Genomic DNA, 26,033 nt, shown 5'->3' on the forward strand with positions numbered 1-26,033 from the left:
TAAAGCAGTAACTCCTGGTTACTGTAATACCCAAGAAGTTGTCTTTTCTGATTTTGTCTTTTCGTACCTCCATTCTGACAGGTGAAGAAATTGGTAACTCAAAGAATTACTTAGCCTCAAGAAAAATATTTAGAAACAACTCCAACTTTTCTTTCAGTGAAGCTAAAAGATTATATCAGTCCATAATTCACCAGAGGGAAAAAATGGGAATTTGATTTAATTGATTTGCTTTAATGGGAAAAAAAGGATGAACACTAAATCTTACATAGGGATTTGAACCTTCTTTTTAACTGTAACTGGTTCTATGAGATTATGAGTAAAGCATTTATTTCCTTCATGAAAATTAATGTATATGCTATATATGTATATGTATATATATAATATATATAATGTATATGTATATATGTATATGTATATGTTTCTACATGTTAAATTTTTATTGAAAGAAGTCACAAATACAAGTTTTTAAAGCATAAACTGAGAAATTATCAAAAACTATACACTACGGAGTTCATATTGCATAGTCCACATCGCTTCAGATATCTCTTGTCTGTTCATATTGCATAGTCCACATCGCTTCAGATATCTCTTGTCTGTTGATATTGCATAGTCCACATCGCTTCAGATATCTCTTGTCTGTTGATATTGCATAGTCCACATCGCTTCAGATATCTCTTGTCTGTAATGGGAAACAGTAAAACTTAAATAAATCCAAAGTCTCACCTGAACAGATAATAACATGAAAAAATTCACTTAGATATTATAATGTCCACCCTCCTTTTGGGAATGGTTTGGTTTGGTTCGGGACTTTTTGAGACAGGGTTTCTCTGTGTAGCCTTGACTGTCCCACTATTCATTCTGTAGACCAGGCTGGCCTCGAACTCAGAGATCAGCTCACCTCTGCATCCCAAGGGGTGGAACTAAAGGTGTGAAAACTACCGCCCATCACCCATCACCCACTCACTGTTTGAGAATTTAGTCAGGAAATCTTCATGGGCTTTTCCTAAACATTCAATACTTGATATTAATTACGTTGGGGAACAAATACCAGAATGTGTGTACAATTTTCTGGAGTATTTACCAGATAACTGCTAATACATTTGATGTTTTTAAATGTTATTTTCCCAAGTTCTTTCTTCAAAATCATCTGTGTCACTATACGCAGCTAATTTAGGAATAATAGTGGGGATCTTACTACTAATTTTATAACATGTTTTATTCTTGTGTAAATTGTATTTGATTTTGACAATAGTTATAAAAAGAAGACAAAAGGAATAAAGGTCATCTTCATGTTAGCCATGAAAGAGTAAGACTGAAAAATTAAGGGCTGGCTGGAAAGTTGGATCAATGGGTAAATGTGCTTGCCACCAAACTTGTTCTCTCCCTCTCTCTCAACTAATTAAATGTAAAACTAATGATTATTTTAAATTACTGTCTTATACCAAGTAATAACAATAACAGTGGAGTCAGACCTCTAAGTCATCCTGACTGTGACCCTAAAGTCTTTTTATCTACATCCAGTGTTCTCTGCAAAGAACCAAATAGTAAATGACCCTAAAGCCCATATGTTCTGTCCTGCCTACTCAGCTCTGCCCTTGCAGATCAAAAATGGACATAGAAATATGTCAATGGAAGATGGAAAGATGGCTCAGCAATTAAGAATGCTTGCTTTATAATCGTGAAGACCAGAGTTCAGATCCAGCACTGTTGTAAGATGCCAGACCTTTCTACACACTCCTGCAACCCCAACTCCAAGAAAACGCTGAGGCAGGAGACACATACATATACACACAAATAAATAGATCTTACAAAAGAAGAAAGGAGAGAGAGACAGAAGAAAAAAGGAAGAAGGAAGGAAGGAAGAAGGAAGGAAGGGAGGGGAGGAGAAAGGAGGAGGAGGAGAAGAGAGAAGAGGAGAGGAGAGGAGAGGAGAGGAGAGGAGAGGAGAGGAGAGGAGAGTTACTGAGCTTGGCTTTGCTCTAGTTAAAATCTATTTACAAGAACAGATTCAGGCTGTAGCTGACTGCCTCTGTATTATATCCTCCTATACCACAACCTAGATGTTACTATCTGCCTAACCCGACATGGGAAATACTGTATTGGGTGCTTTTATTCTAAGACCCATTCCCCTCTGCCACTGAATGACTAGATATAGCTATAGTGTCTGGACTAGAAAAAAAGAATGGGAGTCTTATTCAGCGCAGTAGGCTTTTGTGAGGAACATCATCGGAACTGAACTGGAAGGAAATGCTTCGGGTTAAATGAATGGTTCTCAAGCTTTCTGGAACAATGACACCCTAAGAAAATCTAATGATCTTCAGTGCTTCTCTCACAAGAAGTCACAAGTAAAATTGGGTGCTCTCAATTGTTCACATAAATTCCAAGGGTTTATGCATTTTAAGCACATTTGAACACATATAACATGGCAAAGAAACCTGGTTTAAGACTCCAGAGTTGTACATTGAATCATTTTGTTATTGTGTAGTTGTGAATATAGTGTAGTAATTAGTTCTGATGAGAAAGGAATTATTCCACATGTATCTGTTTTAAATGCCTCTCCCCCATGGCACAGAGAACCAGTACTACTGGTAGCTGTCTTTTCAAACAATATGTGGGGCTCAGATCTTGATCATTTTAAAGCCAACGTTATTCAAGGTAATAGCAATTTTTCTTCCTGTTTGTGACTGTGACTAAAAATAATTCTCTATGACTATATTCACAGACCCCACATTGTATGCTTAGCAAGGATTTCCTTTGGCTTGCTAGAGAGTAAATTAATTATAGAGAAGAATGACGAGGGTGCCAGTACTGGACCTGATGCAGTTGGGAACTGCAGAGACTACAGAGTCATAAAGTTAAAATCTCTGTTTTCCCATGTGATGTCTAGTTACATTTGAAAGGGAAAAAAATTTGGACTTCAGTTCCTTCACTTAAATGAGAGTAATAGTTATTACCTTGTGTTTAGCATTGCTACATCGTGACTCCTGTGTTAAGCCCTGTTCATGTCCTGTAATTTTCCTGACCTTATAGAGTTATTTCAGATAGAAGTGAGATACCTGAGGAACAGGAAATTACATCACTGCCTGTAGTCATACTAACATCTGGTTGAGGCAGACTTTGAACTCCGGTAATTGAAAGGGGAAAAGTCTCTTCTCTAACCACTGGAATTCAGCAATTGTCTGTCTATAGGATTTCTTATGAGAATGAAATAATGTATGCAAAGATGAGCCTAGCATGATGTCACATGCCTGCAATTCCAGCACACGTAAGAATTGAGAGTTGGAAGGTAGCTTGGATCATTAAAGTTGAAAATAAAGTATATCTGTTTATTAACAACTCTAGGACAAATTTGAATATTCTCTTTTAATGATGCATAGTCATAGTTAATGAGAACAAATGTTATTTGGATGAAAATAGAACGATATCTAATCTTCATACCAGAATAAAACAGAAATCAAAGAGTATTATTATCTTGATTTATACTTTTCTTCACAATTTAATGATTTGTATCCTGGAAATTTAAATGACTATTTTATCCAATATGCCTATATTTCTTACTTTCTGCTGCTGTTGGAAAGTACATAACAACATGCAATTTAAAGGATATTAATTCTATCATGTTGCAGAAAATATGCACTATTAGAAAGTAAAGAATAAGAGGGAAACAACATTTAGTAATAAAACTTCAAGGCATTGCCTTCTATCTACTGTCCCTTAGAGGCCCTTGTACATTATCTCTTAGAAACTTTTGAACATGTATGAGTATGCCAAATGAAACATATATTCCTAGAGATTCAAAATAAAACTTAGAAATGAAAAAAAAAACAAAAAAAAGAAGGTAGCTTGGGCCACATAGGGGACCCTGATGTCCCCCCACCAAAATTTAAATGCCTAAAAGTAATATCTCAAAATGTGATGCAATATAATGTCTGCTATTACAGTTATAAAGATATCTCAGTCTGGGTCTATCAACATGTCTGCATGGATTGAGAATGACTTAAAAGGCTCCACCCTGTCTTGAGTATTTGTAGGCAGTGAATGGCTGCTGGAGTCAGGGGTCATAATCCTCTGTCCTGGGGCCACTGGGAAGTTGCCTTTGCTCAAGTAAATAATTCCAACCCATGCCCGTGCAGGCGATCCTAAAACAGTTGATTACCAAAATTGAACAAAGCAGAGCAACAACCAGCAAAATGAGGAAGTACTTGGGGGTGGGGCATCTCATTGAGAGAAAAAAGAAGTCCAGTGGGAGAGGAAGGAGACCAGAGGACAAGGAGAGAGGGGCTACGATCAAACGCCTCTCTATGTGCATGTGTGTTTGTGAAAGTGTGAACAAATAAGTAAATAAAATTTTTCAAAAGATATTTCAGTCTCTGTGCCAATGACTGTGTTAAACAAAATTATCTATTTTGCTTGGCTAAATTTCAGGTCAACCTTAGAGCTAGCTGCCTTTAGTTGTCTTGGATATATACCTAGTCTATTATTTGAAGACTAAAATATTCGATGATATTTACAATATAAAAGCACATTCTAATGAGTCTGTAACCGCAAGAGTGAGGAATGCACATAACTACTTCTGGAAAGTCTATGCTATTATAGAGTTATTTCTGCCAAAGAGGCATTGTGACCAACCAGTGTTAACTGGAGGACTCCTTGTTTTTCTGCCCTGCTGTTCGGCTGTTAAGGTGACCGGACATCTTGTAACACAGCACTTGAACTCTAAGAATAAAAATTAGTGGTGGCACATGCCATTAATCTCAGCCCTCAGTCAAGAAGCAGAGGCAAGAGTCTGTGAATTAGAGGCCGGCCTCATCTGCATGGAGAGTTCCAGAATAGCAGCCAGGACTACAGAGTGAGTAGTCCTAAAAAATAGGAAAAACAAGCAGAAAGAAGGGAAGAAGAAAGGCAGGGAGGGAGGAAAAGAAGGAGAGAGAGGGGAAGAGCAAAGGAATATGCATATTTTACATGATTACTGGTTAAGGAGGGTTGGGTACTGTAAATTTCATTTCTTTGATCTGTCATACAGTAACTCTTGATTTCAAATCTTACCTTTTGCTCATATCTACCCTCTGAAAAAAGAAAAAAGGCGAAAGTAAAAATTGTGTTGATTGTCTCTAATTGTGAAGGAACATGAACCGATTAATCCACTTCGATATCCCATAAGGAAACAATTCGGTGGGCTCTGATGTGTAACTCCAGTGTTCCGGAGCTGGAAGCAAGTGGATTCTGCATCCAAGGAGAACGTAAGCTACATAGTGAGACCATATCTCAGGAAACCAAAGAAGTTTCACTAACTTCAATCCCATTATCATTTAGTCCATTAAAAACCATTATCAGTTTAAAACACTGCACTTGGGCTGGAGAGATGGCTCAGCCGTTAAAGGCTAGGCTCACAACCAAAAATATAAAACACTGCACTAGCTGATTTAATGGAAGCACTACTGAGGGTGAGCCACTCGCGTACTGAGGTTGGTTTTGTAGCAATGGAAACAACTGGGGGAAAGAATGCTTCAGTGAGACCCAGAACAAGGCTGAGATCAAGATGGGGGTGGGTTGTAGGAGGCCTGCCACAAAGGAAGGTTATTCATCACCAAGACAGGTTTCTTCTGGGAAACATACAACAGAAAAATTATTTGTATCATACTTGTTTTATATACTACCTTAATGATAGTTGGATCAAAACACTTACAAACATGGTAGCTGCTGCTGTCTGAAACCATGGTGCAGTTCATGTTTCACCTGGGAGAAATCTTACTCCTTTTTTTCTTAATCAAAGCTGGGCTTTCTGTTAGTTAGGTACTGAGTTTGAGTTTTGTTTCGTTGCTGCTATTGAAGTGCTGGGGACTGAAACTGGGGCCTACGTCATCCCAGGCAAGCGCTCTAAGGTTGTACCATAACCCCAGCTCTCTAGACTGCTTTCATCAGAAAACAGATGAGACTAATTCTTGCCCCTTGTACTTTCAACACTAATGGGCTGAGGTGTGATATAAAGGGGGAGTATCTTAAAATCTGTGAAGTGCTATTCAGATGGAAAGGCCCACGTTCTCAGCCTGATGTACTCTGGATTGGGTGATAAAGGCTCGTGGCAGGCCATAGACACAGGGAAGGTCTGAGAGATAATTTATAGCAATTGTGCCACTTTACAGACACAGATGTTAATATCTGAGGTCTCGCTGCTAGTCCGGCCTTGAAGAGAAGTGTTCATGCTTCAGTGGTCTCTGGTGGAGAGGAGCTGCGCCTGAAGTGTCCCAGTTACCAGGAAAGGTGTTTAAAGCATAAAACTTGGATCCAGATCTTGCAGATTTTGATTTCGTACGTCTGAAAGGAAGCCAGCAAATCTATATTTTTAAAGTAAATCAATTGCCATCGTAACTTAAGTTACCGGCTTGAAAGGAAATGCAATTGTGGGTTGCTTTAGTTGCTCTGAAAAAAAAAAAGAGAGAAAAAAGGATATTACTCAAAGGAAAATTGCTTTTGAATGACAGCTCTTTCTACTGAGAGCAACGGTAGGCCAGCCCTCTACCCATCTTTCACTGAAAAGCTGACTAAGAGTCAGTGTGTATTTAGCCAATTGATAGGTTATGTATGAAATCTATAACTAAACAGTTAATCTTTTTTAAAAATATATTTCTAAGTACTAATACATACAATTGTAAATGCTAGGTAACATTTCTGAACATAACGTTGCCTGCACCTTTGTTTTCCTGGGCTGAGCACTCTATGTAGAGCAGTAATACAGGAAAACGAGCGCACTTGTTGCTTTGAGGGAAAAAGAATGCTGTCGTGGTGGAGAAGGATGCAAAGACAAGAGGAACTCTATCTAGAGATGGATAGCCACATAGGATCTACAGTGCTCAAGATCCCTTGGCACACGCTGTGTTTGGGAGTGAGATCAGCTCCAGGACCCAAGGCTTTTGGGAACCAATGACCTACAGTGGGGTCAATGATGATCTCTGAACCCTGTAAGCCTTTGTCCCGTGTAGAGGACAAGCAAGGGGGGTAATTACAGAAGCAAGGCTTTCCCTGGAAGAGATGGGTACTTTCCCTCCCACCATGTGAGAGCATAACAAACCTTACTAACCTTGTGGGTTGGGAACACTGGCTTCCCTGTTGGAGGGGTGGCTGTGTGACTACAGTAAAAACTAGACATACCTGTGCTGTTACATTCTATTATCTTGTCTTGAAAAGTCTCTGGGGAGACAAGTCCCGTTCCCTTTTTTGATACTAAGAGTCATTTTTCAAACTCCACTCAAGGGGCCTCTTCCTTTAAAAGGGGATACCCTGTGTGCTTGGTACCAATTAAGGCAGTAGGATCATGAGTTCAAGGCCAGCCAAGGCTACAGGGTGAGCCTCTTCCTACAATTAACAATTAACAAACAATTAGCAACAGAAAAGAGGTTGTAAGCCAGGTGAAGTGGTTCACATTTCTGTAATCTCAGCTGAGGCAGGAGAACACAAAATGTGACACTGGTCTGAACTATATAGAACAAGGACCAAGCTGGTAAGGGCTACTCAGACCATATCCCAGAAGAAAGAAAGCAAGTTAGAATGAAAGAACAAGAGAACGAAAGAACGAAAGAAGGAAAGAACAAAGGAAAGAAAGAAAGAAAGAAAGAAAGAAAGAAAGAAAGAAAGAAAGAAAGGAAGGAAGGAAGGAAGGAAGGAAGAAAGAAGGAAAGAAGGGAGGGAGGAAGGAGGGAAGGAAGGGAGGGAGGAAGGAAGGAAGGAAGGAAAAAAAGGGCGAGTAAGCAAAAACAACAAAGGCCTTCGATTGGTTGGTTGGTTGGTTGGTTGGTTGGTTGGTTGGTTGGTTGGATGGTTGGTTGGTTGGTTGGTTGGTTGGTTGGTTGGATGGGTTGGTTGGGTTGGTTGGTTGGTTGGTTGGTTGGTTGGTTGGTTGGTTAGTTGGTTGGTTGGTTGGATGGTTGGTTGGATGGTTGGTTGGTTGGTTGGTTGGATGGGTTGGTTGGGTTGGGTGGTTGGTTGGTTGGTTGGGTTGGTTGGTTGGTTGGTTGGTTGGTGACAGAATCTCACTTATACAGCTGAGACTGACTCTGACCTCCTGATCACATTGCTGAAGCTTTTTAAAGTGCTGCAGACTAAGATGCCATACGTAACTTTGCTCCCAGTTTTTGTCCCTAACCTGTCAAAGTAGGTCCTTTTTCCCTCTCAGGATTGAATTGACAGGGACTGACCACCAAGTGAACTGTGAAGGGGAATTCTATTATTGTAAGGAAGTCAGAGATAAGCTCATGAGCCAACTTCTCAACTTTTGGGGATGGCTGATGAGGTTCCTAAAAGGGGGGTGGGTGGGGGTGAGGGTATCTTTCCTGAAATGGCTGGGGTTTTTGAGGAATTTGTGCACACCCTCTTTTCTGCTTCTTTCGTGGCTCCTTGAAGAAGTTCTACAGCAGCTGTCCACTGTAATGCCTTAAAGGATAAACATTTTCGTTCAGCAGGGAAATTGAGTGAAATGGGTCATCTGGTAATCACTCTGGCAGCCATCTTGGATCCAACCAATGTTAATCAACCTACACAAAGAGGAACTTTCAGCCTTTAAGCATTCTCAGAACAAATCAGGCAGGATGGAGATCACCTATGCAATACAGAAGGTGACAAACATATTGAGCACTGTTTTGCCAGCATTTTGCCAACTCCTTTCCAAGTTCTGGTAGATTCTTTGGCCCCAGATGTTAAGATCTGTGATCCCACAGAGTGCACTTGGGCCTCATGTGAGGGCTGTGCTTCTTTGCCATTTGATTCTGAGGAAGCTTGTCTTAGAATTAGGCCTCAGTTGCTTCAAGCTTGTCTGCCCTTCAATTTACCCAAGATGTTTAAAAAGAGAGAAACATGATTTTCATTGGTGTTTGTCTCTCCTGGCATCCAGAATCCTTCTGAAGGGGACGGGGAAACCCTAGAGACCCTCTGAGATTGACCCAGACTAGTGCTAACCCAAACCACTGGGGTTTAAATTATGCTTCTGCTCATTTTATATAAGGAGGCTTGACACTAGTTGAGCCAAACCTGGCCTCAGTGTCCTGGGATACAATAGTTCCTCTCCCACTACTGATTTCTGGAATGAACTAGATAATACTTAGTAGATATTGCTTGGACTAGAGCCTAGCGCATAGCATGAAGCAGCATTCACCTCACTGACCCACAATGGCATCCTATCAGCAAGGCAGTGAGATACAGTTTGAGTGAATTTAAGTAAAGTGAGGCAGAAGATTGCAGGAGGCCAATAAAATTTAGGAGAGGAAACATGGCAGTGACCACCAGAGTAGATGAAGGAGGATCAACTGCTATTTTTCCACATAAAAATACTTAACCAACATATGCAGCTATAGCATCAGTATTATCCTCCTGTAGGCTGAGACAGGAGGATAGCCTCAAGTTCAAGACTTTGTCTCAAAGCAAAAGCAAAAAAAGACTAAGAGTCTTACTGAGAGCAATAAAATAGAAACAGAATGGAATTTTACTGCAAGCTGCTGACACAGGGACTAGAGATCAGATGTAATTTTACATAGAGAATTCCATATACATATGGTAGGTAAACCTGGTCACATAACTTGGGTGCATTTTTATTCTTTTAGCCTGCAGCAAGTTCATACGTTGTCTCATACTGTCATATAAAATGACTAAGCTGCAATCAATGACTGACTATCATTCATGGCATCCATTAAAAAAGAAAAGAAAAGAAAAAGAAGCTGCTATTTTCAAAATTTCTCTGGCAAAACTGTGTTTCAAAAACTAAAAAATCTAAAACTACATTAACAGACAAAAGGGGGCTTTAATTGGGTACCTATCAAACGCTACTATCTAAATGAATTTTCTACTCTATTAAAATAACAATGATTTAAACTCCAAAGCAGACGCTGCCCAGCTGTTTACCCTGCCACCCTAAGTATGCCTGTAAGATAGCTGGATCTTTTGTTAGGCGTCTGTTACTGAGCTTAATTTGCCTTTGTTCTTTTTAGAAATCTTGACGCACAAAGAACAGGGATGCTTTGAGTCATCTTTCCAGCACGGTCTTATACCTGTGTGAAGAAATGTCTAATTCTGAAGGGTACACAGGGATGGAACTTGCAGCAAAGGCAAGGATGTTAAGAGGTTGGGGGGGGGGATTGGAATGCCACAAAGCTCTGGGGGAATTATGGAATATTTATGAAACTATGTGGTACATTTTTGAAATGCAGATGTCTCTGGAGCTGGAAATGTAATCATAGGAATGAAAACTGTCTTTAATAAATCTTCTTAATTAAAATCTATTGTTCAGGAAAAAAAATATATAAATCCTCCTCCAATATTAGAAATGAGGTAGCACGAGGTGGCAAAGCCTAAATCCAGCAGAATGCAGTAAGGGTGGTGATTAAGAGCCCTGGATATGGTACGCTTTTTAAGACTAAATAGGCAGCATTTTGGTAAACCATTTTGTTTTCCATTATGGCACACAGCAAGGTAAAAATTATGGGGGCTTTCAGCACCAAAGTTTATATCCAATCATAGATGAAAAGAGAGTATGTTGCAACCCTTAACATATCACAGGAACTTACTTTGTTTTCAATTGCAAGGGTGGGTTCAAAGGACCGAGAAATCATAGACAAGAAGTAAAACCTGGCCTAGCATTCCCCTCAATACTCAAATCTGTCTCTGACAACCAACTAGAAGGCTTAAAATGAGGATGCCTATATAATTGCATTTATGAAAAAAAGGACAATTGTCTCACTTCTGTTTATTCTTCTCTTGTCGTTAGTTTTAACATCACTGTGGCTTTTAGCCAAGCCAGTGTTTTGTGGCATAGTTTCCTAACGCATTGATAGGCGGAAGTAAATGACTTCTGTAAGTAGGCTAGCTGAGGCGGTCAGAGGCTGAACCTTCTCTTACGCAGTGAAGGGAACATACGCTGTGAGCGAGGATCCAGGTTTCACCACTTCAAGAACTGAAGCAAGCTTTAGAGTGTCCTGTGATCTTGTACAAGGAAGTTTTAATAAACTGCAGAACTTGAAATCATCAACATATAATGCCTTTCCTTGCTTACACACTGCAGGTGGCAGACATCTCGAGCAACTAGAGTCCTAGTGCAGGGACAGTTATCATTGGCCCCTTAAAGGCGAATCACAAGTGACCTAATCATTCTGAAGCCATGGCTTAGGCAGGGTTCAACTTTTGAAGAGCTTCCATTTTTTTTCCTTTTGTTTAGGTTTGAATCCCCAAGTACTGTTAAGATCAACAGCCTTGTGTGCTCATTTTGTTACTGTGTGACAATAGGCTTCCATTCTCAATTGCAGGTGCCTGGACAGCAGCTGAGAGGTTAAGAACCTTGTCATAGTTGTGGAGCTCTCTGTGGTGTTCTGGGGATTTTATGAGTACAAAAATCCAGTAGACCTTTGTGCAAAGTGTAGACACATAAAGGAGAAGTAGGGTCTTCTCAATGCCTCCCACAACTAGTGAGACTTGCCCCTGATAGGTGGACTAGCTCATTGGCACTTTTTAAATTCATTCGGAAATGTCAACTCTTGGGCAACAGATTAAGCCTACTGACTCCCAGTTTGCATTTGAATATTGTCTGAGGGTTTCATTGTTGCAAAGGGACACCATGACCAAGGCAACTCTTATAAAGGACAACATTCAATTGGGGCTGGCTTACAGTTTCAGAGGTTCAGTCCATTTTCATAGTGGCAGGAAGCACAGTTGTATCTAGGAAGACATGATGCTAGAGAGGAACTGAGAGGTCTACATTTGATTGGAAGCCACCCAGGACGGACCCTTCCACAGCAGCCAGGAGAAGGCTCTCTTCCATGTTGGGTAGAACTTGAGCCTAGAAGACCCCAAAGCCCACCTACACAGTGGTATAATTCCTCCAACAAGGGCACGTCTATTCCAAAAAGGCCTCATCTCCAATAGCGCCACTTCCCATAGGCCAAACATATTCAAACCATCACAAATATAATCCCCAGGTTCTGAGTATTCATTTTGAAGAATATCTAAGATACTCTTCCTAAGTAACATATTTGCTCTCTATTAAAAATATCTAGAGACATGGCTCAGTAGTTAAAAAGCTTTTGCTGCTCTTCCAGAGGCTATAAATTAGGTTCCCAGATACCACATCAGGTGGTTCACAACCATCTTCAACTCCAAATCTGGGGAATTAGACTCCTTTGGCTTCCATAGGCACCTACATGCATGAGCACGTACTGACATGCAGATATACAAACCCTTACACATAATTAAAACCATTTCTACTTTCCTTGAGGTGTCTGAACACTACAAAAATGTGTCATATAGATATAAAAATATCATGTAGAAACATTTGCTTGAAAATAAAATTTTTGAGCTAGATGGGGTGGTTCATACCTATGACCTCACCACATTCTTTAAAAAAATGAATATGGAAGGCATATTTCATTCCATAAATATCTTTTATCCTCTAGAACATATGATGTATCAAAATTTTCTGTTTTGTAGAATTTGTTTCTACTCAAGGAATCTGGGTCAAATGGCAAGTTTGTAGGGTTTACTGAATGGATGTGATTCAATGTATAACTGGAGTGCGGTTTTATTGGTGCTTAATCTGAAAGGCACTATGACTGATGGATTGTCCAAAAGCAACAGAGGATATCTGAGGAAAAAACTGAGAAAGGAGACTGAGCTGATAGAGGTGTCCTTCTTATGCTGCCTTCCAGTTGGACAATCAATCTTGAGTTGCGTGTTCGTCCTGCTGGAGGAGAAAGTTCAGAAGAGGTAAAGACTGTGTAAAACAGCTTCACCCTGAACATGATTAACAGCAGGCCTATATTTCCTACAGATTTGTTGGTCAAAAATTCTTTTCTATCCTACTGCTGAGCTGTGAGCCAATTGGCTGGTGTTTTCCTCCCAGAGGCAGATGCACTATAGCATCCTGCATTGAGACCATCTTAGTGGTTGATATGGGTTCATCAGGCATCATGCTCTATGCTGTCCATCGATTGCTTTAGAGAATTAGGGGAAATGAGTTGACTAATATTGTCACCTGTGCATCTCATAAGGATAGAGCCAACGCAGGTCCCATACGCCATCTTGAATTTTAACTAAAGTATTAGGCTCCAAATACGACTGATTCATTATTGAATGTAAACATGTTTAAGTCATCTAGATCATTGTGTAAGTTATCAATGATATAGTAACTTTTTTAAAGATTTATTTTGCTATTTTATTTATGTGGCTGCCTAGGGAGGTCAGAAGATGTCAAATCCCTTGGAGCTGAAGTTACAGGCGTTTGTGAGATATCCGACGTGGGTGCTGGGAGGTAATTGGACCAGAGTCCTCTGACAAGAGCTGTAAGGCTTTAAACCGCTGAGCCATCTCTCCATTCCCACATTTTAATCATTAAATGAAAGGAGGAGAGTGAACTGCTGACAAATTAAACAGCTTGTCAGTCTTTTCTGACCAGAGATGTTTGTACTAAATGCATGTTTCTATTACTGTAAGAGAGGAGAAAGAAATGACTTGCTTCATTCCCAGGATCTAACTGGGATGAAGTTTAGGCATATCATGTTTTAAAAATGTCTAGATTATTGAAGAACATAACTCAATTTACAAGGGGAAAGTTTAACATAGCTTGTTAACCTAGCTAAAAGAGTGTTAGGCTTCAATAAGACACAATCATAATGTATATATCTGCATGCATATGTGTGTGTGAATATCTCTATATATATATAGATAACAAATCCATCACTTGTCAGAAACCACTAATGTACATATGTAAAAAACAGAGATGACCCTTTCACATTTTATTCAAAAGCTCAGTAGTATCAAAACTCTTAATATTGAGTCAAAAAGAAATATGGCACTATTTGCTACATATAAAACAATTCATCTGAATAGAAATGTTTCAAGCTTTCCTTCTTCATTTAAAAAGTATTTATTCAGCACCCACTATGTACCAAATGCTGTGCTATGAGCAAAACAAAGGCATTTGTCTTTGCATGATTAGAGTACCATGATACACACTTAGTTAAGGCTTACACGGACAGTGTGACCCTCAGTTTAAAATGTCTGACCAAAAAATGAGGAACTTCACAGCGCAAACTCACTAAAACATATGGAACATGGAATTTCAGTGGAGAAGTCCCAAGATTTTATTTTGGCTTATACTATTTCAAAAATCAGGTTTCCAGAGTAGGGTTGAGAAATACTCAGTTTAGCTGAGCAACATGAAGAAGAAGTTTATTTACTATCATTAGCTATGATACAGCTCTAAAAGGCCTTAGAGGCTAATTACTAGTTTGCACAAGGTTACCTATAGAAACCTTTAACATGTATGTTGAGTATAGGTGTGTGGCCTCTGTGTGTGTGTGTGTGTGTGTGTGTATGTGTATGCACATGTGTGTCCACTTTATGCAATAAATGCAACACTGTAGCAGGTCACGTGAAACATTTCAATGTTTAAATAGCAAAACTTCATTTTTTTTGAGTCCGAGTCTCACTATGTCACCCTGGCTAGCCTGGAACTCACTACATAGAGCAGGCTGTCTCTGAGTTCATGGAGCTCTGTGGAAATCTGCCTCCCCACATGATGGGACAAAAGGCATCCAGCACTGTGCCCAACAGACAACTCTGTCTTACAGAAACACCATGAGAGTCATTCTGAACAACTCTTCAACACGCAGGGCCTTTGTTATAGAAATTGAAAAACATAATTGGAATTTTGTGAGTTTGGTGTCTTGAATATGAGCTAGTTTTAAGGTAATATAGAACAAGTGCACATGACTACATTGACACGTTGGGTCATAATAATCAAACTCATTGTCTACGTTAGCCGAAGCAGGCTGAAATGGTTATTTTATTCGCTAGGGTATAAGAGTCAATCCTTTTGCTGGTTTGTGTGAATTCTACATTTCCAAGTTAAAAAATTCCTTAGGTTAAAAATTTCTGAACTATCTAAGGTATTTTTACTCAACAGTGTGCCTATACTGTTTATGTGGCTCAACTGTTTTGGAATGAATTAAACCATCCCTGATCTTGTTCTCCCTTCCCATCATATCTAAAATAAAACATGAAAGAGTTATGTAACACAATTACGAAGATTTGGAATAAAATTTGTCCATAGAGAACCCCAAAGCAAGTTACACGAAATTCTCCAACAAAAGCAGGGGAAACTGCAAGTGGTGGGTGAGTGTAGATTTATGAAAACATAATTATGGCTTGCCATTCTTCATGTTTATCATATTCTATTTTCCCAAGTGCAACAATAAATATTTTTTGTTAGGAGAAACTAATGTGGTAATTACAGATTTTCTTCAACTCAGGCAAACAGGAGGACTTTCTCGAGGAATAGAAAAATCACAGCTTGGAAGTCATTTAAACTTTAAGATCTGTAAGAAGGAATTTAAAAAGTGCTAATTAAATACTTGTTAACATTCTGTATAGGAATTCCTTTTTTTGTGAGAGGTGAGTCACAAATCTCTAAAGAGGGTAATAAATGTTCCTCAGAAATTTGTCTAGAAAGCCCTGCTTTTTTTTTTTTTTTTTTTTTAGAGCGGGTTTAAGGCAAAACAAACAGGATGAATAGGTAATATCTTTGAAAAAATAAACCTGTAAATGGAAAGAACTTGGTACCTTTGCAACAGTGAAAACTGCATGATGTAATTTCTAATCTGCAATAGGAGAAATGTGTCAGCAAAGTTGTCTTTTTTTCAGTTCAGCATATTATTGTATGGTCTGTTTGTTGATCTAATGGCTTTGTAGTGGCAGGCTTTGTAGTGTCTTTCTGAATTCCTTTCTCTTAAGTTTTTATTGTTGTATTATTTCTGTGTTTGCTTAGCAAGCTCCTGTTGAACGTACAGAAACGCGATCCTTCTGATTATATTCTGATAGGAGGGCTTGTTCCTCCCAGTCTCCTTAGATTGGCTGGAAACAATGTATCAGTGCGTCTATCCTTGTGTTTTGGATGTTATGTCATATGTGCACCTCCACGGTAGGGCTAAAGTAGCCAAATAAATTACAGACTAACTCTGGTTTCAGAGGATTCCCTCTCTTCTACCCTACGCCTTACCCAGCTGCTGCTCTCTTTGGGGCACCAAATATGTCTCACTTTCCTATGTCACAGTTCACCCTCAGCTCATGCTGCAGCTGCCTCTACAGTTAGCTCTCTGCTACAGAGAGAGGAATTAGGAAGTAATTCGAGGATAAACACCCTAAAGAATGATATCTTTAGATTTTATAGCATTCACATCTTTTAAGGAGGAGGCAAGTGGGATTAAAGACTATTCAGACTCATTCTCTCCCCATCAGCTCAGGGGTGTACTGCTTCAGCTTCTGTTACTAGAATTCCAAAAAAAAAAAAAAAAAAAAAAAAAACACAAATGTAATGATGTAGTCTGATAGAAACTCAACTCAGTAGAGGATTTTTTTCTTAAAAGAAGTATACAATAATCAATCCTTTTTTGAAAAAAAACATAACTGGCTAAGAAGTGTGCAACAATTGATTTTTTTTCAAACCATAACTGGCCAAAACAACGATCTTGTAATATATGTGGAAACTGATAGAACGTGCTTTGTGTATTACGAATATGGTCTGATTCTCTGCAAGTGACTTTCCTTTGATTTAGAGGTTCAAAGTTTCCAATATAATTTCGCATTTACACAGGCACAATTTATGAGAAGAAAAAACATACCATAATTGGTATTTTTATACCTACCCTAGCTCATACATTATATATATATGTGTGTGTGTGTATATATATATATACATATATATTATGTGAAATTATTACTGACTTATTTTCATTTTAAATTTAAAAATACAACTTAAGAAGTTACATCATGTTACAAGAATCATTTCTGAGTAACACACCACTTTATTAATTTTAACTAAGGATTAATGTAGAATTCTAGAATTCAAATAACTCATTTTTATCTTGGGCAGTAAAGAATGCAGTAAAGTAACAGGACACCAGCGTATCAATATGTTTTTGATTCCCTTAGGAATACATAGTAAGCTCCGAAATAATTTTTCATAGAAATGAATCACACTAGCATGTACATAAAATTTTATATTTTAAGATTATTAATGCTGTTAAGATCTGTAAGTGTAGCACTGGAAAAAAACCCTAGTATAGAAATTACTGTAGACTACATACCTTGATAAAATGGGGGAGATTTATGTGAAGAACATCATAATATCAAATACTAAGACAGTGTTATAATTCATTTGACAAATGTCCCAAGGAGAGGGCAGAATGTACAATGAATGTTTTCTGAAAATGAATTGCTAAAAATGAGTACAGTCTGCAAAGACTTCAGCTTTGGAAGCCCAGCTGGGCTTAAAAGGGTGGGGTGGGTGGGGGCTTTCACCCCCTGTTAAATATGTGAAACAGCACTTTAAAAACAAAACCACGAATGTCTTATCTGTTCTTATGGCATCAGGCTGACTCTTACTTGCACGCCTTTTTTCCTCTTTACAAAGATGAGATTTTTAAAACATGTTCACAGGACATTTTACATTGATTTAGACCAGTTGGAGAAAACATGGTTCAGTGTAGGATTTCAAACTGTTCCACTAAATACAATAACATTTGCAGCCGTGGCACCGTTCCATAATAATTTTAAAAGATTTCATTTTACTTATCATTGCAAGCCATTATCTGATCATATTTGACCTACATATTAATATTTTCATTACCATTCAACCCCATTTTTGCTCTGTACAAATTGTCAGCACTCTTCACAGAGATGTTATTTATTTATTCTGGAAATATCTGGAATTCTTTCACCCTATGTTTTCCTTAGGGACTTTGTTCCTACCTCTAAAGTATTGATATTAATATCTGGGGGAGGGGAGCATATTCAATAAAAAAAAAACGAGGGAAAGAGGTCTCTCTTAATGGTATACTACAGACGTAGAAAAACAAAGGGGGGAAAAGAAATGATAATTGTTTTCTCTAAGGCTATTATCTAATGCGAAAGCAAATAGTCAGTCTGGAAATCAGCTAACAGAAGGGGATTAGAGAGATCTGAGAGTGGCTTGATTTCTAGCAGAGCTGTCTCTGCAGCCAGTGATGAGACACAGGCAGGGCAGCTAGAAGCGCTCCAGATGGCCAGGGAAAGTGGTCGTCTTGGGTTACTGCAGGGCACTGGGGCGGCCAGCGTGTCCCGAGCCTGGGAGAGCATCCTTAGGGAGCCAGCCCCACGTCCAGCCAGGACCAGAGAGGGCGAGGCCGGGGAGCCAGGCCTCCGGCCCGCCAGCGCACCCCTGCGAGCCGGGTCTGCCCATTGTTAACATATACTTGACCCCCCGTGACCCTCCGCATGACACAGATGTCTTCCACCTCCACCACCCGCTTAGCTTCCCTACCCCCACCCCCCGCACCTGGTCGCGGCCACGCCGCCGCCTCCCTCCCGAGCGGCCGCGGCGCCCCCGGGTGCGGGCGCGCGCTGCAGCCGACCTGGTGCGGGCGCTGTGGGCGCTGTGCTCTGCGCGCGGCGCTCCTGCTCCCCGGCGGACGCCCGGACGCCCTGCAGATAAATGCAGTCGCCTTCCTCGAGAGCGAGCGAGGGCGGGCAAGGCGGACGCAGACGCCGCCTGTGACAGTGGCAATCCCCTGCGCCCCACATCACATTTGTCTGCCACAGCAGCAACAACAGAGAGGAGCGGAGGGAGGGAGCGAGGCGGGAGGAGGGGGAGCTGAGCTCGGCGCGCGCCGGGCTCCGCGTCGCAGCCTGCGTCTGCCTGGCGTCCGCCACCCCGGGCTCCTCGCCCTGCAGCTCGCTGTGCGAAGCGGCTGTCCGCAATCCTCAAGACTAGGCGGTCGGTCTCTGGGCGAGCGCGAGTGGGCGAGTGGCCACGGACATTCTGGCATCGCGAGGGAGGCGGCGCCGCGCCCTGGTCCTCTGGCCCCGCCGGCCAGCACCGACCGCAGGAAGTTTTATTTGCAGCTGGGAGCCCGCGGCGGATGGTGGGACTCTTCAGCCTTGTGCAGTGTAAGTGCCAACGGGCGAGCTGGGTCGGCGGGCGGGCTGGAAAGCGGGTGGCTGGGACCGGCCTTGGGCTGGCACTGTTAACTACCATGCCGATGACCGTCAGCATCGTTCGGATTAATTGGACCAAGAGGCTCTGGGCTGAACTTGACGCTCAACTAGAGTAGGACTGCGTAAAGCAGGGCAAAGAAGAACATCGAGGGTTCTGGAGTCTGCGATGGCACTGAACTTCGCGGACCAGACAAGACAGCATTTGCCTCCGCTTTTGCTTTAGATTCCCCGCACTCTCTTTTTATTTTATTTTAATTCTTTTTCAACGAAGGAGAACATAAAAAGACATGCATGTCTCCTTCGACTAAACAACTGGTCAATTGGTCCACGATGTGTTTGGCAGGTGGCTTCCCACCCTCATGGTGGGTTTTTAAAACTAGAAGCGAAAGGCTTATTTTCATGGTGGACTCCTTAATCCTAGGAACAAGATGAAGACCCCTAATATGGTTCTGGGCTACAATTTGGTTAGGAGTCCCGTGAGCTGTACCCAGGCGCTGGGCGACCCGCCTGACAACTTTCTCTTACTCGGGTGTCTGGGGTGCTGTGATGGGAAGCCCCACTAGGATGATCAGGCGGCTTCTCTGAGCTAACTCTCCGACCGGAGGCAAGTCCGGAGCTTCACAGCCGGGGACACCTGGGTAGCATCGCTTCCACTGTACCTCAGTGCCCCGCTGGCCCAGCCGCCCTGGCCTTCTAGGGTGTTCCCATTACAGTCCCGACCCGGTGACGCCAGCCTGTTCCAAGCCTACAGTACCACGTAGTGCCCAGTAGCTCCCGCCGGGAGGAATCCAGACCCCAGCTGCAGCAGGAGAATTTCTTACGTTTTCCAGAAATCTCTCAGGGGAAGTAACTGGGGCTAGCAAATTCCCGGGCCCCACCGTTCACCATCCTCTGGGCGAGTCTAGAAAGAAGGTCCAGGTTGGTTAGGATATCTACACCCTCTCCCCCGACAGACCTTGTCCTGACCCGGATGATTTAAGCAAAAAAACGGTCAGGTCAGCAGACCACACTTAAGCCCAGGTTTCGAAACTGTTTCTCTCTCTCTCTCTCTCTCTCTCTTTCTCTCTCTCTCTCTCTCTCTCTCTCTCTCTCTCTCTCTCTCTCTCTCTCTCTCTCTCTCTCTCTCTCTCTCTCTCTCTCTCTCTCTTTCTTTTAAGGTCAGTTAAGCTTTGGAAAAGTTTTGAGTGTTATGATTCCGGCAGTAGGATGTGAACCACCACTGTTACTAAAAATAGCTGCCTTCCCTCCTCCTCTTCCCACTAAAGGCTTGGAGGATTTGGCTGGAGTCTTGGAGTCCTAGGCCTTCCTAACTCTTTTGCAAAGGGTAGCAGGGAAATCTTTTGAATTTAGCTTTCCTTCAGGATTGGGCACCACAAATCCCAGCGTGCCCCAGCATGACTGGTGCCTATTGGGAAAATGCGCAGAAAGAAGCTTTAAAGGAATTATCTAGTATTCCCTGGGAAGATACAGTGAAGAACAGCCAGGGAGTGAGGACCAGGGGAGCTGGAGAGGCCACTCCAGACCAACTTCATGTGCTTGATGTAACTCTGAGCCCTCTTGAATTTTTAACTTCGCTTCCCTTAATTAATCTGCCCAGGGCCTGTGTATAAATGGCTGTCCACAGCTGCTGCAAATTGATTTATCTCCCGATAAAGGTCGGGTTGCTGACCAAAGCATTCTTTATACCTTCTGTGTGAACTAAAATGTGTTTTACAGGCTTTCTGCCCTCCTCGCCTCCTTTTCAACATCTGTATCATTTTTAAATGCCCTCGGTGGTTCTTATCACCCTCCTTCTTATAGACCAGAAGACCTGGGTCTATGCCCAGGAAGTCCACACTCCTCAGAATACAAATTGACCAGCTTCTCAGTGATGAACGAATTGTTAGCATGGGGGGCCTCCTTGGTTTATTCCAGCACTTTGCCTTGACCAGGCAAGTCTTCTCATGTGTCCCACTTCCCTGCTCTCAAAAATCCCAACATGCCATTGTTTCTTAAGTCTTTCTAACCTCAGTTAAGGTGTTTGTATCAGTTGTAATGTCTCTAAACAAAAACACTTCCCCAATGCTTTATTTCTCCCTATCAGTCCTTAAAACGCTGTCTAGTTCTAGCATGATGGTGGCTGTTGATGAAGAGAGAGGTGGTTATGCGATTTCATTTTCTCTTTACTACTATTTTTGACAGAGCCAATTGTCTCCCATGATGTTAACTAGATTCTCAGTTTGCTCCAGATTTTTATTTTTATTTATTTATTTTTTAATTTTCTAAACAGGATGAGTGTTAGACAGTTGAACTCTTCCCTTATCATGCTGTATTTCCCATTTGATATTTTATTAATTGAGTCTTTGAACAGTCAGAATTCTAACAAAATTACCAAGGAATCATTCTTGGCACACAGAAATGGGATTTTAACTAAGCTCATGCTATGAGAAGAACTTCATGAACTTCGTATTAAAAACATTTGTTTAAACATTAATTAGAATCCATGTAGACTGCAGCCCCCTTTATTTGAAAAACTTGATACAGTATGGGAGAATTTCAGCACACAATTTTTGCTGGTGTCTCATCTAATAAAAGCAGCAGAGAGAACACCTGGATTTCTTTTCTCTCTAATATTTGGACAACTCAAAGCCTTGCAGAAGCCTTTGAAATGGCATTTTTCTTTGTTAAGTAAGTCTCTTTCACCCACCAATACCTGCTAATGACTTGATTTTTGAAGTGGTCTTTGCAAGGACCTTCCTAATAAGAAGCAGTCTACCTTCAGGACAGTGGAAGCCGCTCTGTTGAGTGACAGCTTCCTGGAACTATCAGGAGAGCAACCCTTGAGTTACAGATGACTAACTGCTTTGGAATACTTATCCGATCCTTTTCTGAAAGAAGGAAAACACTGCCCTTGGTGTTAGTGTCAGTGAAGAGATTTCCCATCGAGGTGTTAGCCTACATATTTTTGGGTAAACTCTCTGAATTGTGAAGAACCTCGCAAATGTCAGGTGCTGTTATAATTTATTTTATTGTAAAATAGAGGCTTAGCTAGCCCCCCCCCTTCTTTTTTAAACACTGAAAAGGGATCACGAGAAAGAAATGCTTCCATTAAGAATGCTGGTCAGTGGTTGTCAGTTTAGGACATTCTTCACTGTCAAATCCTGTTTCTCACTTCTTTGATATGAACATCAGCTGACAGGCCCTGAATGCAAAGCCTTCTTCATTGAGGTTTTATGCAGGCAACATAGCCCCTCATAGCAAAGCAGTCTGAAAAATTGGCACCTGCACAATTTGCATGTGAAAAAAAAACCCAAGTCAGTTGCATTTTGCTGGAGTCTAGTACTGTAAGTTATGTAAGAGGGAAAGGCTGTTTGTTGCTGTTTGGGCATTTAAAGGTTCTTTATTTTAGGGGTGCCTTATTCGTCATATTGTGAGCTTTTGTCTTTATTGATAGCAAAAGCCGGGTGATGGGAGTTTTTGTTTTGGAGAAGTTATTTATTATGGAATGGAGCCATTTTGATCCGCGAGCCTACAAAAGTAATTTAGATTCAGTTGAAAATCTAAAATGTGGCTTGGAGGAAGGGTTTGAGAGTAATCTATTAAAAGTTAAGGAAGTGTGTACAGTTGAGCTAACAGGAGTATCAGTTGACAACAGTCGAGGATTTGAATAGCTATAGACTTCAGGACCAACTCAGAGTCCCCAAGAACATAGACAAACATTTCAAACTTCTAAACTTCGTTGGGGTGGGGGTGGGGGGCTGTTTCTCCCTATTTTCCTTGTTAAACTGTCACCTGTATGACCTTTCGAAAATTATATCTGACCCTCTTTATGTAAACCAACAAGTAAATGTTCAATCAGCCACAAAAACCTTTGTGAACCTTAGACTACTGTCCATCAAAGGGGACGTTTTATCCAGTGTAAGCTATTTAGTATTGTCTAAAGAGACACCTTCCAACCTCACCTTTTTTTTTTTTTACAGCCATTAATATAAGAGTTCCTAAATTATGTTTAAAGAACAGTGAACATTTTATTAAAGCAAACATTAGTTCAGTTTAATGGAGGTAATTGTAAATGATAAGACAGAGCAGGTTATCTCTGTGTTGTTTAAACAGAAGGAACTACTTTACACCGTTCCCAGCAGCCATCTGTAGAAGACAAGGGGTTGCACCTGTCTGTCCACACTAATTATAGATTAAGGCCAAAAAGAAATGAAATTTGAGGAGGTTTTCAGCTAATGAAATCCATACTGACTTTATTGTAAATGTGTTCTATGTAAAGAGGACGGTGGTTGAGTTGGGAGTAAATAAATTGCTATGTAGCTGCTAGGCACTTGCTTTTGGAGCACGATGCTACTGCATTAACCTTTGATATTAAACAAAAAAAAAAATGAAGACCGAAACTTGGACATGGGTGGCAGCCTTTGTTTGGCATCCATAGTTACAAGTGAGCAGCCGTGGGTTCAGCAGCTTAAACGCCAGAAATGTTTTCATATTCTGAAATGCAGATGAAGGGAGATCCAGTGTTAACTTATGTATGCATAGAAAGAGGGTTTATTATTGTTATTTTTTTTGTAAATTAGAAAGCTTTTTTTTTCTTTTTCTGCACTTTCAGCCTCACATCCATGAGAAATTAAAGCAAAATGAGGGAAGGATGCATCCTAAAATGAAAGGTCACACGGATGTCTACCGCATCTGTTTATAGTAATTATGAACATAATTAACATAAGAATTACAAATGAAATAATGACAAGCTGAGCAATGAGATATTATGCCGTAATGGTCATATGCTGGAATTCTCACATTATAGCACACTAGACTTCACAGACTCAAAGAAAGAAAGAGAACGCTAGATTTTTATCTGAGTTAATGTTTCAAAACTTATCTGCCTGGGGCAGATGGACTCCCTGCTTTTACAAGAAGGTAACCCATTATTAAGGAAAGAACTCATTGAAATTAAAATTTCGATTGAGCTTGGTTGTTATGTTGTCTGTAATTATAGGTACCACTTCCTGTTGGATACTCAGTCCGTGATAATAATTCTTGATTACTATGTTGCTTTGGATTTTGTTTTGATTTTTTTCTGGAAACAAGATCTCATTCTGTAGCCCAGGCTGGCCTAGAACTTACTATAGACTCCCAGGCTAGCTTGGTACTCATAGGGATGCTCCTGCATCAGTCTCCTGAGTGCTGAGATGGGGGAGGGGGATCACTACACTGAGCTCTTTTTTTTTTATTGTTTGTTTGATTTGTTTTGTTCTTGTTTTTGTTTTAATTGAAAGCTTTGGAACAGAATACTTGGTTTAGAAGCCTCATGGAGCCTGAAGGCTGGTCACAGAGTGGTAGAAACACTGTACTTTCACAAAACAAGAACATCCGTACTTTAGCTGAGTTCCAGTTTTCTTTGTGCCTAGTCTTTGGGATACCTTTTAGAGGAAAAAAAAATGTATGTCAGGAGGTTAAAAGTAGTAATTAGAACTTTATTTCATTTTTTGCAGGTTTCATTGTTACATTTCTGTGCGTATGTATCTACTGCGGTTTTTTTAATACATTGTAACAGACCATGTAATAGGGGAAAAAAATCAGTGGACCTTTGTAGGTTGATTTTTTTTCCTTCCTGAGTTGCATTGGATGCCAAGGTATTTGTCTACCGTCTGTGCCCAAGATGATGTAGTTGCGGTAGCTGCTGCTGGCTAGTGTAAGTGCAGTTTTCTATCATAGTGGGAGAAAAGGCGAAGGGATGCCTTTTACAAGAGCCAAAAAGGATATTCTGGAAATCCATTATTAAATTTAAAACATGGAAGGATGACAGATTCCCCCCCCCCCATTCAGAACTCCCTTGCCTCTGTCATGCAGCCTGCCAAGTGGTTTACTTCCTGCCCCTATACCCTTCTCTAACCACTGAACCTGGTCACTTTTTGAAGATTTATGGAGAAATATCACCTTGTTCTTGTGCAGGGATACTGGGAGGCTTTCCACATTATTGGATTACTGGAGGATTGTAGCAGAACTCCTTTTATCTGGCATTCATTCTATGACAAGATTTTCACACATGCCCTTCCCCCAGCATACCCAGCTTTCTTCACTCTGTGTTACCTATCATATTTCCCTTGATTCTTTTCTTGGGGTGGGAGCACCAGTGTGTGTGTGGGGGGGGGGCGGGCTGGGAGCGTCCATTGCACATAAGACCGGTGTTGTTGTTTTAGGCTAGGTGGTTTGCAAGGTACTTGATGAAACAAAGCCCCTCTTAAAATATGCCTCCTGCTCTTCTTTCTCAACTCATGGGTCCCCCTTCCCCATTCCTGTCCCATTTTGTTACCTTCTACTGATGTTTCCGGTATAAACTATTTCATGACCCCAAGTTTCACAGGAGTTGTGGCTGCAGTGTGTGCCATGACGCTCTGTGGTTTATTGAACTATGTCTGCAAGATGCAGGAAAGGCTTCTTAACCAAGCTTCGGGGGGGACCCAGAAACACAACCCAGCTAAACACCCCCTCCCCCTAACGAGAAGACCTCCTTTGCTGCATTATCCGCACTCCATTAAGGACCTGATCAGATGTTCAGATTGTCTGAAGGGTGCATTTAAAAGTGAAAAGGGGCTCCCTAGGGACTACTCAGGTGTATCCCGCTTCCTGACCCTGCTGGGGTGGAGGAGGATGAACTCTGGCCGGCTGGCAGAGCATTAGCCCCTGCTTGTTCTGATTGATTCTCAGGCTCTGGTGGGTGAAGAGCTGTGAGGCAGCTCAAGCCAAGATTGATTGCCTCAATTTCGAATTCCCACCTCCCAAACAGACTCTTAGATGTACGCGGAAGGAAGCTCCTTCCCCAACACGACTTCTGGAGGTGGCGCAGGTGTCTGAGTCACCTGTAGCCACCAATCACAAGTGGTCCTCCGTATCACACTGACGCTAGCTGCCCTTCATCTTAGGCTAGGACACACTCAAAGCCTGAAGAAGGCGGGGAGGAGGGGGGCAGTTGTATCTCTCTGTATCTCCCTTGCATCTATGTGTGGGGTGGAGTGGGGGCTGGGTTTTAGTATATGAGGTCAACA

General features: G+C 41.1%; 2 protein-coding genes across 4 annotated transcripts in view; one reads left to right on the top strand and one right to left on the bottom strand.

Moving 5' to 3' along the window:
• Window positions 1-414: 414 nt before the first annotated feature.
• Runx1t1l (RUNX1 partner transcriptional co-repressor 1 like) lies at window positions 415-18,629 on the bottom strand. Of its 2 annotated transcripts, none has more exons than XM_087551493.1 (3): window positions 18,347-18,629; window positions 5,687-6,420; window positions 415-679 (listed from the first exon to the last, which is right to left on the bottom strand). In XM_087551493.1, exons 1-2 carry the CDS (start codon window positions 18,589-18,591, stop codon window positions 6,354-6,356), a joined length of 312 nt encoding a protein of 103 aa, XP_087407619.1. In that variant the 5' UTR covers window positions 18,592-18,629; the 3' UTR covers window positions 415-679; window positions 5,687-6,353. The 2 variants fall into 2 exon arrangements, with proteins under 2 accessions (XP_087407619.1, XP_087407620.1); XM_087551494.1 differs by having other exon boundaries at window positions 5,047-6,420.
• The window catches only part of Runx1t1 (RUNX1 partner transcriptional co-repressor 1), a 152,128-nt gene continuing 144,682 nt past the window's right edge, over window positions 18,588-26,033 (top strand). For both annotated transcript variants that reach the window (NM_001436913.1, NM_001436918.1), the window contains 1 exon segment: window positions 18,588-18,957. Coding sequence is in view for 1 of the 2 variants with exons in the window: in NM_001436918.1 (NP_001423847.1) it covers window positions 18,930-18,957 (28 nt within the window). In the remaining variant the exon portion in view is untranslated.

The sequence above is a fragment of the Rattus norvegicus genome, chromosome 5 (genome assembly GCF_021556685.1).
Source record: "Rattus norvegicus strain SHRSP/BbbUtx chromosome 5, alternate assembly SHRSP_T2T, whole genome shotgun sequence".
Taxonomy (NCBI): domain Eukaryota; kingdom Metazoa; phylum Chordata; class Mammalia; order Rodentia; family Muridae; genus Rattus; species Rattus norvegicus.

Bases quoted from the DNA above. Each gene is read 5' to 3' on its own strand.
- Runx1t1l (XM_087551493.1), bottom strand. From the start codon at position 18,591: ATGTGGGGCGCAGGGGATTGCCACTGTCACAGGCGGCGTCTGCGTCCG. The intron at 6,421-18,346 runs GTGCGGGGGGTG...TTTTTTTTTCAG, and splicing joins GGCGGCGTGGCCGCGACCAG to AGCAACTAAAGCAACCCACA.